Source organism: Mesocricetus auratus, unplaced genomic scaffold, assembly GCF_017639785.1.
Source record: "Mesocricetus auratus isolate SY011 unplaced genomic scaffold, BCM_Maur_2.0 Super-Scaffold_4256, whole genome shotgun sequence".
NCBI classification, from domain to species: Eukaryota; Metazoa; Chordata; class Mammalia; order Rodentia; family Cricetidae; genus Mesocricetus; species Mesocricetus auratus.
This window is the reverse complement of record NW_024429182.1, coordinates 96616296-96630021: the sequence shown is the minus strand read 5'-3', so window position 1 is coordinate 96630021 and position 13726 is coordinate 96616296. Positions and strand designations below refer to the sequence as shown.

Sequence of the window (13726 nt, the reverse complement as noted above, 5' to 3'; positions counted from 1 at the left end):
TATGAAGAATGTAAGCTGCACAGAATGAGAAACTGATGACTTTCTTCTAAGATCCGACTGTGTCTTGGACATGTCATTGGGTGAGTGACTCTGAATTGAGTCTTAAGGGTGAGTTGGAGATTGTCAGGTTGGCTGAGAAGAACCATCCAGCAAGGAAACCAAAAGACAGGGGACACTTTGTGTCTACACTGCTTGCCCAAAACACACACTGCCTGAGGAGGGGCGAATGGTCTTTGCTGTCTTCACTGAGGCCCTGTAGCCTCTCCCCTGCCTTATATGCCAGCATGGCTCCTTGAGGAAGCCTGCTTAGCCAGGTACATTGCAGACTCATGTCCTCATATCAAGGTTGGTGTTTTGGGAAGATGTTGGGCTTGCTAGCACAGCTGACCAGGAGTGTTTGGTGTGGAAATATCCTTGGCCTGGCTATTGTTGCTATTCTCTGCAGGCCTCAGAGTGGTGTCTTCAGAGTCATAATAATGTCCAGAAAAAAGCTCAGGGGATACTGCCAGGAAACCATGGTTCACCCAAGCCCTGTCACTGACTGTGTAATCTTGGCAAGTGACATAAAGTCCTTGACTTCAGACTTTTCTATGATACAGGGATAACAGTACCCAAACAATAACCTTATTATGTAAAAGTCAGTGGCAGTGAATTCCCTCTATGAAGGTAGGTTTGGGCTCAGTATAAGTCAGGTCAGCTGATTAGGAAGTAGTGAGCAATATACTAAGGAGCACAAACAGGCTGGATGTCTGCCCACCAAGGCTTTCTTAGGAGATCAACGGTCTCAGTAACTGTATGATTTCTATGATTCTGAATGCTCAGCTACACATAGAGCAAGTAATAAGCTCAGAAGAAGGAGGATTTGAGCTGCTTCAGGGTTAAGAGGAAGCGGGAAGGAAATACATTCTAAGAAAGGGACACAGATGGGGCAGATATGACAGGCAGGTGGGTTTATAGCTGTTCCCTGCCAGCTGTTCCCTGTCTTGGCCACATTCCCTTCAGAGCTTCAGCCTACCTGCTTACTCTCGGAGACTTCCACTTGTGGCTGGGCAGTGGGGCTCTGATCCTCAGGTGGAGGTGACATTAAATTGGTGGTAACAGTAAACAAGTCTCCCAGCCGTGGATGCCGCGGGCTGCTTATAAGTAATGGTTATAAACATCCAGTGTCTGGTGCTGTCAGAAATGCAAGCAAGCACTCCAAGTGCCTCTCATATGTACAATTAAAACAATAAAACATGGTAGAAACGTGGCCAGAACAGGCTATAAGTCAGGTTCTCTTCTGAGCTCCAAGTGACAGCTGAATAAAGATGAGTCCTGAAGAGCTGGGTTGGCATAGGGCTCTTCTAGGGTAAAGGCTTGTCAGACTGGCCCTCTCAGAGCCAAGCTCTCCCACCCAAGAACGCCTTCCCATGGGGGTGACAGGTCCTGGCCTGCTCCAGCTGACCTCCCCATCTCTTGCCTTCAGATGGGGGACAAGACTGTGCAAGCTGGCGCATCACAAACCAGTGGACAAGTGTCCTGGAGTTCAAGAGATGGCTAGGAGTCCCCACTGGCGGTAATGGAACTGCTCTCTATACTGTAATAGTTCTCATTCCCAGACCATGCTAGGTGTGGTCTCACCAACATTCATTCCGTAAGCACCCAGTGTATAAGTTAAGCACCATGTGCCCAAGCCTACTCTGGCATAACAGAGAAACACTACCCCAGAGAATCCAGACTAATGGGAATACAGCGGCTCCCAGGGGAGAACTTGGTCTTACCCCCAGAGACTTGACTCTGCATATGTTCCAGTCTCCCTCCCCTGCCCATGAATCGCCTAACCTAGATTATGGGTGTTACTTGTAGTCTAATGCTTAGATTGCCTTAAGAACACATCTTGGCTTTGTTGTCCCTAGAGAAGAGACTTTAGATTACCACTCTTGTCTTCATTCATAGATGTGCTTATGCCATGGTGGGTTTGTAGACCACTTAGTAGTTGTGATACCTGGAGCAGTTCCATAGACTTCTCAGAAGCTCTCCTTCCCAATTTGTAAAATAAAAGTGAATATGAGAGCTAGAAGTAATATATTTATCCCTTTCCTAAGCCTGGAATGGAGGAGGAATTCCACTAATGAAAACCTCTGCTTGTGCCTCATCAAGATTGTTAGTCGCATTGTGTCCATAGGAAGCTATAGGGTCTTTGACCCATTGTCTTTAAAGAGCCAAATATTAATTTGAGTCTAAGAAATAGATTGTCAGCCGGGGGTAGGTGGCCCACACCTTTAATCCCAGCACTCGGGAGGCAGAGCCAGGCGAATCTCTGTGAGTTCGAGTCCAGCCTGGCCTACAGAGTGAGTTCCAGGACAGCCCCCAAAACAATACAGAGAAACCCTATTTAATGATGTGACCCTGGGCAGTTCATCCTGTTTTCTGTGCTGGTTTTCTCCTCTACAGAGAATAGTTCTCCCATCACCTGTTTGTTATAATAATCATTTGATTGCTGGTTGGATGCCTATAATAATCCCAGCACGCAGGAGGCTGAGGCAGAAAGAATGAAAGTTTAAGGCCAGCCTGAGCTACATTGTCAGACCCTGTGCTCCCAACCCCGGGGGGGTGGGGGGGACAGAAATCAGTTGACATACTTATGAAAGCAAAAAAAATACCATGCAAGTATAATGTGCTAAGAACAGCAGCTGATAATAATAAAGATTGATACAATCAAGACCACATTTCCCAGGGTTCAGTCACAAGTAGAGATCACAGCAGAACTCAGAGCAAAGAATGTTGGGCTGAAGCAGTCAAGGAAATAAAATCAGCCTTGATTCTCAAAGTCTAGGAAGATTTGAGGCAGCTGCCAGATGACAGAGAAGTGAGTACGGATAGGTGTGAGGGCAGCAGGGATGTGCCATGTCCAGAACTCTCAAAGGTGTGAAGTAGAGAAGCCCTGTTTCTGGCTGGAGAATGAACGTGTTCGGGCACACCGTCCGTGCAGCAGATGATCCCCTTTCAGGGAGCAGTGAGCAATAGCAACATAGCATTAGTAGACGGGGCCAGATCAAGAAACCAGGATTTTATTATCAAACGAGAGGCTCATCCAAAGTCTAAAGGAGAGGGGCTGTAGGGACTGACTGCTTCAGGGGTAGAGATGGGGAGAATGAAGCCACACCATGTCAGTAGTTCAGGCAGCAGCAGGTAACATTTATTGGTCTTGTGTTCAACATCATGTGCTCACTAAAGGAGACTAAAGCAAAAACAGTGATGTCCAAGGACTGAAGAGAATCCCCAGCAATTAAGATCTCTTGCAGCTCCTTCAGAGAACTAGAATTTGGTTCCCACCACTCACATCAAGTGGATAACTGTCTGCAACTCTAGCCTTGTTCTTCTGGCCTCTGAGGCTAAATATGTGTGCCAACATGCGGACATACACAGTGATGCCAACAAAGGTGTTTCCTTCCCTTGTATTGAGCTCAGAGACCATACCAGACTGCACGTGCCTCTCACTGAGTGTGCCAAGACCTCTGGCTTCTCTAGAGGCTTGGGAAACCAGCCCACTAAAATCTCTTAGGCAAGTTGTTTTTATTAATGCCCTGACTCTTCTTCATCCTTGTCCAGGTCCACTCAAGAGTCTCATTGCCCCTCCAGGACTAGTAGTTCTGTATGCCATTTCTCAGCACTGCCACAGAGTCAGCAGGGTGACAGAGGTCTGTCACTCCGTCGGGCATTTTGGCCAACTTCAAGATGAAATATATTAGCCAGTTAGGTTAATTGTTTCTATACTTTTCACCCTCCAAACCTACATAGATAATATGTTTTTCTCTCTTAGGAAAGAGAGAGAGTAGTTGACATGTTTTATTAAAAAGAATAAATTCAGTGCATTTATAAAAATAAGAAAAAAGTATGATGGGGTGGCAAAGAGCTAGTCTTGTGATTTTTAACTGATTTACATATTTTGTGTATAAATATTTTTTCATCAAAAGTTCCAAATCAGGGTTGGGTCCCACACACCACACAAAATATATTAGAGACATTTATATGGATAGCAGGAAGGGAGACAGAGGGCTGAAATTTTCCAGGCACCCAGTGATTGATGGGGGCTGAGGCTCCCCCTGACGCTTTATTGAGTTTCCGATGATTATCTCTCGCTGAGACATTTTTTACAGATGACGGTCGAGCTGTCACAATGGACCATGGGGGAAAAAAAACCAACAATAATAACACTTTAATCTTTTTACTGCACTGCTCCCTAGTATCTCAGATTCATCTTCTCTGACGCACGCAGTTCATTATTCTGCCCCTCCCTGGATGGGAAATAAAGGAAAATAAATATATATGTAGACACGCTTACCCACATGCATACACACAACACAGAGTATATAAAAGAGACCACCTCGGAACCAGAGAGGGGCAGAATTTATTGTTCTTTTTGCAAGTGTTGAGGTTTATTAGTAGAGATGCTTGGTTGGCTTGGAATTGGCTATTAATTACAGCGTTTTGTATTTGTTTTTTATTGCAAGTTTTTAACATCTTGAAGAAAAGGCAGAGGAGAGGCAAGCAGGTGCAGAGACGGGGATCACTGAGGGACCAAGTTGGGCCAGCCAGGTTGCATAGCTGCTAAGAAGCAGGCTTCTTGCTTTTGCTGCCAGCTTGTCCCTGAAGATCCCTGTAGCTAAAAGGATGTGCCTTGGTTAGGATAGGAGAGGGTGTATGTAGGGTAATTATAGAGCAAAGCAAAGGGGTCCAGAGACCACCAAGCACCTTCTACTCTAGGAGTCAGGCAAGGTGAGAAGCAGGGTTTGGGTTTTGATACATATCTGTAACAGACTCACAGGAATTCACCCCTTCTTACATTTGATGATGGGAAGATGTGACATGGGTCTGAAAAGCCTCACCTGGTTCTCTGATAAAGGAGTCCTGGCCTAAGGAGGACTCCAGGCTGAGTCAATAAGCAGTCTTAAGTTCCTTGCCAGCCTCCCTGCTCTCCTTTTCCTTTCATGGATGAGAAGAGATGAGCTGTGCTTCCTGTCAGAAGGCTGCTGGCCCAGTCTTCCCTTTAGTCTGCTGTCACACCTTTACTGAGCCTGTCTGTGCTAGTTCTCCTGTTACACTTGGGAGGGGTGGTGAGGGGCCAAGAAGGAGCCTGTTCCTAAGGAGTCCATGAACAAAGAGCATGTTACCTATGCCAGGCATTTTCAAGTGGAGGCTGGACCTGAAGCCAGCCTCTGCCACCATGGGCTCATACATTCTGCAAAGGATAAAGCTGATAACAATATCCATACTTCAAGAATCTAGTTCTGCTTAGGAAGACAAGCTTAACATCTCACTAAAGAACTATTTATTGAGCACTTGCCTCCTTCAAGAATGTATGCATGAAACTGGGTAAGAATACACAAGCCCATGCAGGAGAACATGCCAACCAATTTGGTGTGAACTAGACATTACTAGAATGCATAGAGGAAGGGAGGTTATGACCTCAGAATAAGAGGCCAGAAGCAAGTCATAGTCACACACACAAAAAGTCAAGTGTCTGAGCTGTAGAGATAATCATTGCCTGATGGTGCCCCTTTAAACCATCGGCATGAACTGAGACTAGTTTCTTCATTTATTAAATGGCAGCCTAGTGCATTCTTGTGAAGAAACTAGTTGGTCAAGTGCCTGGCCTGTTCTCTCACACATAGAGTTCAATAAATAGAAGCCATTATTTTCTTCCCACAGTACTGAAGTGGCATACCTGTGACCCTCCACTGAATATGAAATGAGCTTCTGCCATTTTCCAGCATCAGTGCTAGAAATGGTTCCAGCAGGCAGGATGGCATCAGAAAAAGAAAGAACACCATACAAACTTATCACTTGTTGACTAGTTCCTGAATGCCAGGTAATATGCCCAGCTTCCTACAGGCACTTTTGTTTTTGAGCTAGAACTCAGACTGGCCTTGAACTCCCAAGCCTCTTGCCTCTTGCTGAGATTACTGGCCATGTGCCACTTCACCTAGCAGCCACTTAGATTTTTTTTTGCCTATACTTTTAAATATAACCATTTATTGAATTTAATTCACATATGGTAAAGTTCACCATGTAAAATATATATCTTAGTGATTATTCTTATTCACAAAGGTTATACAGCCATCACCGCAATCCATTATAGAACATTTTCATCACATCATAGAGAAGCCTCATATGCATTATCAATTATTCTCCGTTTGCTAGCCTAGTCCCAGGCAACTAACAATCTACCTTGTCTCTATAGATTGCCTAAAATGGACATTTCTGTATACGTAGAACTGTGTGCCATATGGTCATTCGTGACTGACTTCTTTTACTTAGGGTTATGTTTCATACATATTGTGGCAAATACCATTACTTCATTCCTTTTTATGGCTGAATAGCATTCTATTATATATTGTTTATCTGTTCACCAGTTGATAGATGTTATATTGTTTCTACCTTTGGGTTTTTGTGAATACATGGCCATAAATACTTGTGTTTTTAAGGCTGGAGAGATGGCTCAGTGATTGAGAACACTGGCTGCTCTTTCAGAGGACCTGTGTTCAGTTCCCAGCACCCACATGGCAGCTCACAGCTGTCTGTGACTCCAGTTCCAGAGGATCTGACACCCTTATACATATATACACTCAGGCAAAATCACCAATGCACATAAAATACATACATTTTTTTAAAATTGTGTACTTTTGAGCCAGGCATTGGTGGCACACACCTTTAATCTTAGCACTCGGGAGGCAGAGGCTACTGACCCCCGGGCCCTGGCTGTGGACTCTGAGGCTTAGACTTCCTAGCATTCACAGGCAGGGGTAGGGGCAGAAGTGAGCAGAGTAGTGGCAGTCACTCCTCCTGTGGCCAGAGGGGTATGGGACCTCCCACAAAGGCAGGAGAAGTTTCTGGGAGAGGAGCATCCCCCCCCCTTCCCGGGCTGGAGACAGGTGGGAAGATGTCTTTGTTAAGAAGGAGATGGTTCACTGGCTAGAGGCCAGCCTTAAATGCTGGGTCTCAGGAGACCACCTTGGTGGCCAGCTGGTGAGACAGGCTTGGATGCTCCCTTGGATGAATTTGCTTACTCTGGGGCCGTGGGGTGGGGGTGTTGTTGCTTTTCTCCACCCCCTTTCTCCTCCATCCGTCTTCTGTGGTTCAAGAGTGAGATCTCAGGATTGGGCCTTTTTAGCAGTTAGCAGTAGGACTTTTAGTTACTTTTCTATTACTATGAAGAAACACCATGACCAGGGCAAAAGCAAACAAAGCACCCTTTAATTGGGGCTTGCTTACAGTTTCAGGGTGTGAGGGAAGTGTGACACCAGGGCAAGAAGCATAGCAGCAGACCAGTAGGTGCGACACTGGAGCAGTAGCTGAGAGCTTACATTTTACCTGCAAGATGGAGGCAAAGATAAAGAGACTGGGCCAGGCATAGGCTTTTGAAACCTCAGAGCCCACCCTCAGTGGTGCCCCTTCTTCCAAAAGGCCACACCTCCTAATCCTTCCAAAACTTGTTCTACCAGCTAGGGACCTAGTATTCAAATCCAAGCCTATGGAGACCACAGGCTGCTAACACGCTAACACTGGGCAGTGTAGAGAAAGCTTCATGCCAAGCACAGAATGGCCCTACTGAACTGGAAGGCTCCTGCTTGCCTTCTGTGAAATGGGAGCATAAACTTAGAGCAATTCTGAAGCAGTAGCAGCATTGAAGAAATCTAAGCAGAACAGGCAGTTTTTACCTCACACCTGCATGTCCTTCCCCCGTGCCTTTCTGAGAGACTAGATAAAAGGATAGTGGTTGACACTGAGACCAGACGCTGTATTAGCACACCTAGAGAAGCCCACCAAGAGCCTCCTGGCCTTCTCTCCACTTACAGACAGGAATTTGGCACAGAGAGGTCAAACTGTGACCCTGTGCGATAAGTTCAGGATTCAGGCACAAGTGGTCCTGCTCCAGAGCTTACTCAGTTGCCTGCCATTCTCTGCTGCCTTCACTAAGCATTTGTTTGTAGATGTTATTGTTTTCCATGAACAGAAATATCCAGACCTTATTTGTGTAAGATGTAGAATTTATATTATCCAAAATGCTTGACACCAGAAGAATTTCAGATTTGGGAGTTTGATTTCAGATTTGGGAGTATATAGGTTTTATTGGTTGGCTACCCCTAATCCAAAAGTATGAACTCCAAAATCAGGAACTTTTTTTGAGACAAGGTCTTGGTGTGTAGTTTGGAATAGCTTCAAAATTGTAACCCTTCTGCACCAGGCCCAACCAAAATCAGAACGATGTCAGAACTGAAAAGGGTTTTGGAATAAAAAGAGCTTGGATTTCAGAGTATTTTAGGTTTTTGATTTTCATTAAAGAGGCACTCAGTTTATATCTACTTGCTGATTCAACAAGCATTTGTCAGACATTTATGATCTGGCTGTGCTGTGCTGCCCAGAGTATAGAAAGTAGTGACACTGCCTGTCCTGCAGCCAGTAGGGAGACAGACACTAAAGCAGGTGGTTCCTGTGGAATGTCTTTGGGAGAGGGAGGAGATGCTAGAGAAGCCCTCAGGAGCAATACCTCCCTCAACTCGGGCAGGACCACCTGACAGAGTGACCCTTTGTTAGAGACCTAGAAAGGAATCAACCAGCAAAGTGACAGTTAAAGGATGGGTGGGGTTGCAGCTGAAATTGCATTATCAGAAGTTCCAGATAAGAAGGAGCATTAGGAAGGCAATAGTGAGAGGTGAGCCCCAGGTGAGCAGGACAGTTCAGAAACAGTGCTGTGATACTGGTCCTCTGCTGACATTTTCCTGAAGTAGCCTCCTCTGTGTTCTTTCAAGTCACCTGCTTTTTGTGGTAAGCACACCGTATGCATAGCCTTGTCATCACACTTGTGAAAAACATTATTGGTTTGATTCGCAGATTAGACAGTTAATTGGTAACATCCGGAATTGCCCTATTCATTTATTATTGCATCACCAGAAGCTACCACCATGCACGGTGCTCATTACACTTGTTTGTTGAATGAATGATGGGTTTTCTTTGTAAAATGGATTACACCCTTCTTGCTTTCTTGAGCCAACTATCACTTTTCTTCAGGTTTATCATTATATCCAGCAGCTAATGTCCTGTGTGGCAGTTCAGAGATGCCCTTAGGGCCTTTTGAGGTGCTGTGCTTGGAATCCTTTTTCAGCTTTTCATTGTCCTGTTCTTTTCCCTCCCTGCCTGGTCAGCATCTGATTGTGATCAATCTGCTTGACTCTGAAGTGTCCTCCCCAGCCTTATTTCCTTCTCCTAATCTGCAATGGGCTAGACACAAGATCCCCAGTAAGAGTGAGTAACCATTGTGATTTGTGACTAAGGATTGGTCACTCTTACTGAGCTCCTAAATGGCATAGATAGCATTACACACAGCCAGAGGCTGGCTATGCTAATATAGGCAACCCCTCAAATGTGCCCAGAGGCCAGGCTAACCTAGATACCACCCTCAAATGTGCCCAGAGACCATGCTAGCCTAGATAATCCCTCAGGTGTGCTCATAGGCCAGGCTAACCTAGAAAATCCCTTAGATGTGCCCGTAGGCCAGGCTAATCTAGACACCCCCCTCATGTGCCCAGAGGCTAGGCTAATCCAGATAATGCCTGCCCCCCTCAGGTGCCAGAGCCTGATCTAACCTTGGCTGCCCAGAAACTTTCTTACTTACAGTTCTTGATGCCCCAGAGAAGGTCACGTAATACTACAGGGATCAGCAGTGTGGTCTGATCTCCAGCTCCAAGCTCCACCATCTTCATTTTGGCCAAAGGTTTGAAGTACTTCCACCCAAACTAGCCAGTTAGGGTGCTGGCTACACATGTCCATGCTATCATTTGGTGAGGCCAGGTTCCATCGAATGTCTTACAGTGTTGCCAGAACAAAAAAAGGAGAGAATGCGAGGGACTAAGGCTGGTGCAACATCTGGCCTTGCTTCTCTGTCTGTGCTAGATTCTTTCCTTGGCACAAGGAGGGAAGAAGGAACACTCACCCTGGTTCTGTTCTCACCAATGCTGAGTAACTACCAGACTCAAGCAGTCCTTCCACCTCAGCCTCTGAGCTCCTCACACACCATTAACTAGCCAGTTGAGCTGAACGTCCACACTCTTGTCTTAAAAATGGGGTGGATTGTGACTACTAGACAGCCTGCTAGCTTTTAGAACTCTATTTAGATGGTGTCTTCAGTATTACAAGAGGCGCACACATTCTCACTTCACTCTGAAAACACTGGGAAAGAGTGGCTTAGGAATGATTGTCTGGTCTGCCATCTAGGCAAGAGGAATCTGTCCTTTACAGGGTTAGTGTCAGGGGATCAGAGAAAACTGACAACAGGGAGGCACTCCTAGATCCTAGACTCTCCCTCAACAAACTGAGCTCAGGAGAGAGCACTAGAGAAACTTGGGTTCCAGGGAAGTTTCCACATGAGGGAAACAGAAACCTCATCACCCAAGCAGGCTAGAAACTGCTCTGTTGGGACCTTGCTTCCCAGGGGATGCCCCAGAGTAGTGGAACCTTCTAGTTTGTTAGCTGGTCAAAAAGTGTCTGGATAGCAGCATAAGCTGGAACCAGTGTGATATGTGTATATCCATCAACCTGGAGGTTTGAAAATGGGAACAGTCTCAGGTTTTATTTTAATAAAATGGGAGAGCGAAAAGGCAGGGAACATGAATAGTAGGACTAAAGTAAGCCTGAGGGTTTGCAGGTTCTGTTCACATGAAAGGTCTGTCCTTAGCTTTCAGAAAAAAAAATGTTTATACATAGTTATTAAGGGTAAAAAATGAGATCGCAGAAGCTGGGATAGGGCTTAGTGGTAGCACTGTGTCATGTGCAAGGCTATGTTCAACACTCAGCGCCACCAAAACAAAAAGGCAAATTGCAGATACAACAAGTTCTGACTTTGTAGGGAATGCACACCAAGGCACAATATGCAATCCCTGAAGAGCTAGACCAAAATGCTAAGTGCTCCTTCTCAGGTTGTTGAGATGCTAGTTCCTTTTTCTTTTTTGTACTCTTCTTAGTTTCAATTTTTACTTGCTTTTGTAAATCAAATTTTAATCTTTAAGTTACTGAATTGTAAGCCGGTCGGTGGTGGCACACGACTTTAATCCCAGCACTCGGGAGGCAGAGGCAGGCGGATCTCTGTGAGTTCGAGGCCGGGCTGGACTGACAGCCTCCATAACAATACAGAGAAACCCTGTCTCGTAAAAAAAAATAAAATAAAATAAAAATAAAGTTACTGAATTGTAAGCAGTGGAGATGTGTGAGTTTCTGCACAGAACAACCTCTTGTCCCACCCCCATCCCTGTCCCTGTCATCCCCCATCCCTGTCCCTGTCACCCCATCCCCTCCCTGTCCCTGTCATCTCATCCCCCCTTCTTTATTAGCCGGACTCCTTATCCTTTGAGTTGCCAAATATTCTAGGAACCTTCTCTTTGTGTTCAAGCTGAGTTCAACTGTCTCCTGACTTTCTGGGTCATCCCATTGTACCCCAACATAGGCTTTATCTGCAACAACACTCTACACATCTGTTTATCATCTGCCTCTTCAGTCAGCTTAGGTCAGAGACCATAATGATTCATTTCATGTACCCAAAATGAATCCTAGATGTCAGTCAACATTCATGAAAGAAACAAACCAGACTGTTTTACCTTCTTTTGCGCAGCCCAGATGGCCAGGCACACAGTGTATGTACTACTTAATGTTTAGAAGTACGTAGGTGAATTAAAATATTGAAGAGCCAGGCACTCAAGCAGCTGAAACAAAAGGACCAGTCTTAAGGTACATGAAAAAAAAAGCAAAAAGCAGATACAGCTGGGCATAGTGGCTCACACCTGAATCCCAGCTCATGGAAGAGGCAGGAGTATCACTGCAAGTTAAAGACCAGCCTGAGCTACATAGTAACACTGTCTTAAAAGTCCAAAGAGAGCTGGGCATGGTGGCACTCTTGGGAAACAGAAGCAGTGGGAGCTCTGAGTTCAAGGCCAGCCAGGTCTACACAGTGAGAGACCCTGTCTCAGGGAAAAGGAAAAAAAAAGGTCAAAGAGAGCCAAAAGTGATACATGCTTTAGTCCCAGCACTAAGATAAAAGTAAGCATGCACAGACTAATTTGTTGCTAATGGAGGGTTTGTTTTGTTTTTGTTTTGATCCCTCAGTCCTAGTCACTCGAGAGGATGACTTCAACAACCGGCTAAACAACCGTGCTAGTTTCAAGGGTTGCACAGCCCTGCACTATGCTGTCCTGGCCGACGACTACCGAATCGTCAAGGAGCTTCTGGATGGAGGTGAGAGCTGTGGGTTGTGGCTGGTGGGAGAGAGTACTCCACACTTTTAGCATCCTGCTACTCTCCTTGAGCCAAGGGAGTGGACATGAGTAACTGTCAATGTGTGATTTTTCCCTCTGGGGGTGGGGGTGTGTGGGGGTGTGTGTGTGTGTGTGTGTTGGGGGAGGGGTGTCCTCCACCCTGTCTGTGATAAGCTGTGAGGTTTTTTTTAAACATTCTTTTAATGATGTGGAGGAGTAGGTATATGCGCTTGAGTGCAGGTGTCCATGGAGGTGAGAGGCATTGGGTCTTCCTGGAGCTCAAATTACAGAAGCAACATGGGTACTGAGAACTGAACTTGGGTCCTCTGGAAGAGCAGGAAGTGCCCCTAATTGCTGAGCTGTTTCTTCAGCCCCAATGTCAGAGTTTTCTTTATTGATGGCTTTTCCCTAAAGCCCCCTCTCTTTCTCCTGTGACCTCCAGAGGAGGACCAGGGGAGCAAGGGACATTGTGTCAAGCCCTACTAACCCATGTCACAGAGTTGTTCTCCTGGATCTCGGCCCCACTGCAATCTCACTTAGGCCTCTTTATTACTTTGAGCCATGGTGTCCTGTTCACATTTATACTTGTACTCAAGTGGCTGGGGACAGGGGGATTTTAAGTTTGAGGGCAACCTGGGCTTCATAGTGAATTCCAGGCCAACCTATGCTCTAGAAGTGAGATCCTAGCTCCAAAACTAGCAATAATAACAAAGTGGAAGGCTTCTCATTTGAGAGTGCAGACCATATTGATGTATTAAGTATCCCTAGGACCAGCATAGTTGTTGGCACATAGTGAGTTTTCTGAAACTATTTGCTGAACACTGAATGTCCTCCCTTTCAAAAGTATCGGTTTCATTACAGAGACAGAGTGTGCCAGACTCCGGCTGAGCTGGTCCTATCCAAGTCTGGTAGAGTTCACCGCCAGATATCTTCAGGTGGCCAGTTCCTTCTTAGTTTCTCTTATCCCCATCCAGCTTCTGGAAGAGTAGAGCCAGCATGTGGAGCGTCCACGTCCCTGTGTGATGTGATGGCATAAGAACATCTATTCACTCATTTCCTGCTGGTTTTTGAAGGCCAGGGGCCCAGCCTTGGGGCTGGAACCTCGGGTCCTCCTTGTCAAAGATCCTACTCCATGGGAACTAAGAGAACTAGGCAGTTCCTTCAAAGCCCTCTGGATCACTCAAATGATTGTCTTCCTCCCTCACAGAAGAACTCTCTCCAAGATTGGTAGGCATTCCCTTGGGTGGGTTCTGTCAGGGGCCGAGGGATCCCATCCCTCTTTGGGATCAATTCCATTTTGCTTCACAGTGACTGGTGGGAACACCTTTTTAATGAACTGTGATCACTCTGTATCTTCTACCAATCATCTGTTGTTTACGACCTAACCAATTTTTTCCACAATCAGCCTTCACAGAAGTTCATTCTGTCCCAGAGTCTTTGCC

General features: G+C 45.7%; 1 protein-coding gene across 4 annotated transcripts in view; it reads left to right on the top strand.

Annotated features, from left to right (window-relative positions):
* The window catches only part of Clpb (caseinolytic mitochondrial matrix peptidase chaperone subunit B), a 118199-nt gene that overhangs the window by 45362 nt on the left and 59111 nt on the right, over positions 1–13726 (top strand). For 2 of the 4 annotated variants that reach the window (XM_040757716.1, XM_040757722.1), the window contains exons 5-6: positions 1466–1555; positions 12136–12264. In XM_040757716.1, coding sequence (XP_040613650.1) covers positions 1466–1555; positions 12136–12264 — 219 coding nt within the window. The remainder of the gene's footprint in view (positions 1–1465; positions 1556–12135; positions 12265–13726) is intronic. The other 2 variants (XM_005074025.4, XM_040757725.1) reach the window with 1 other exon arrangement.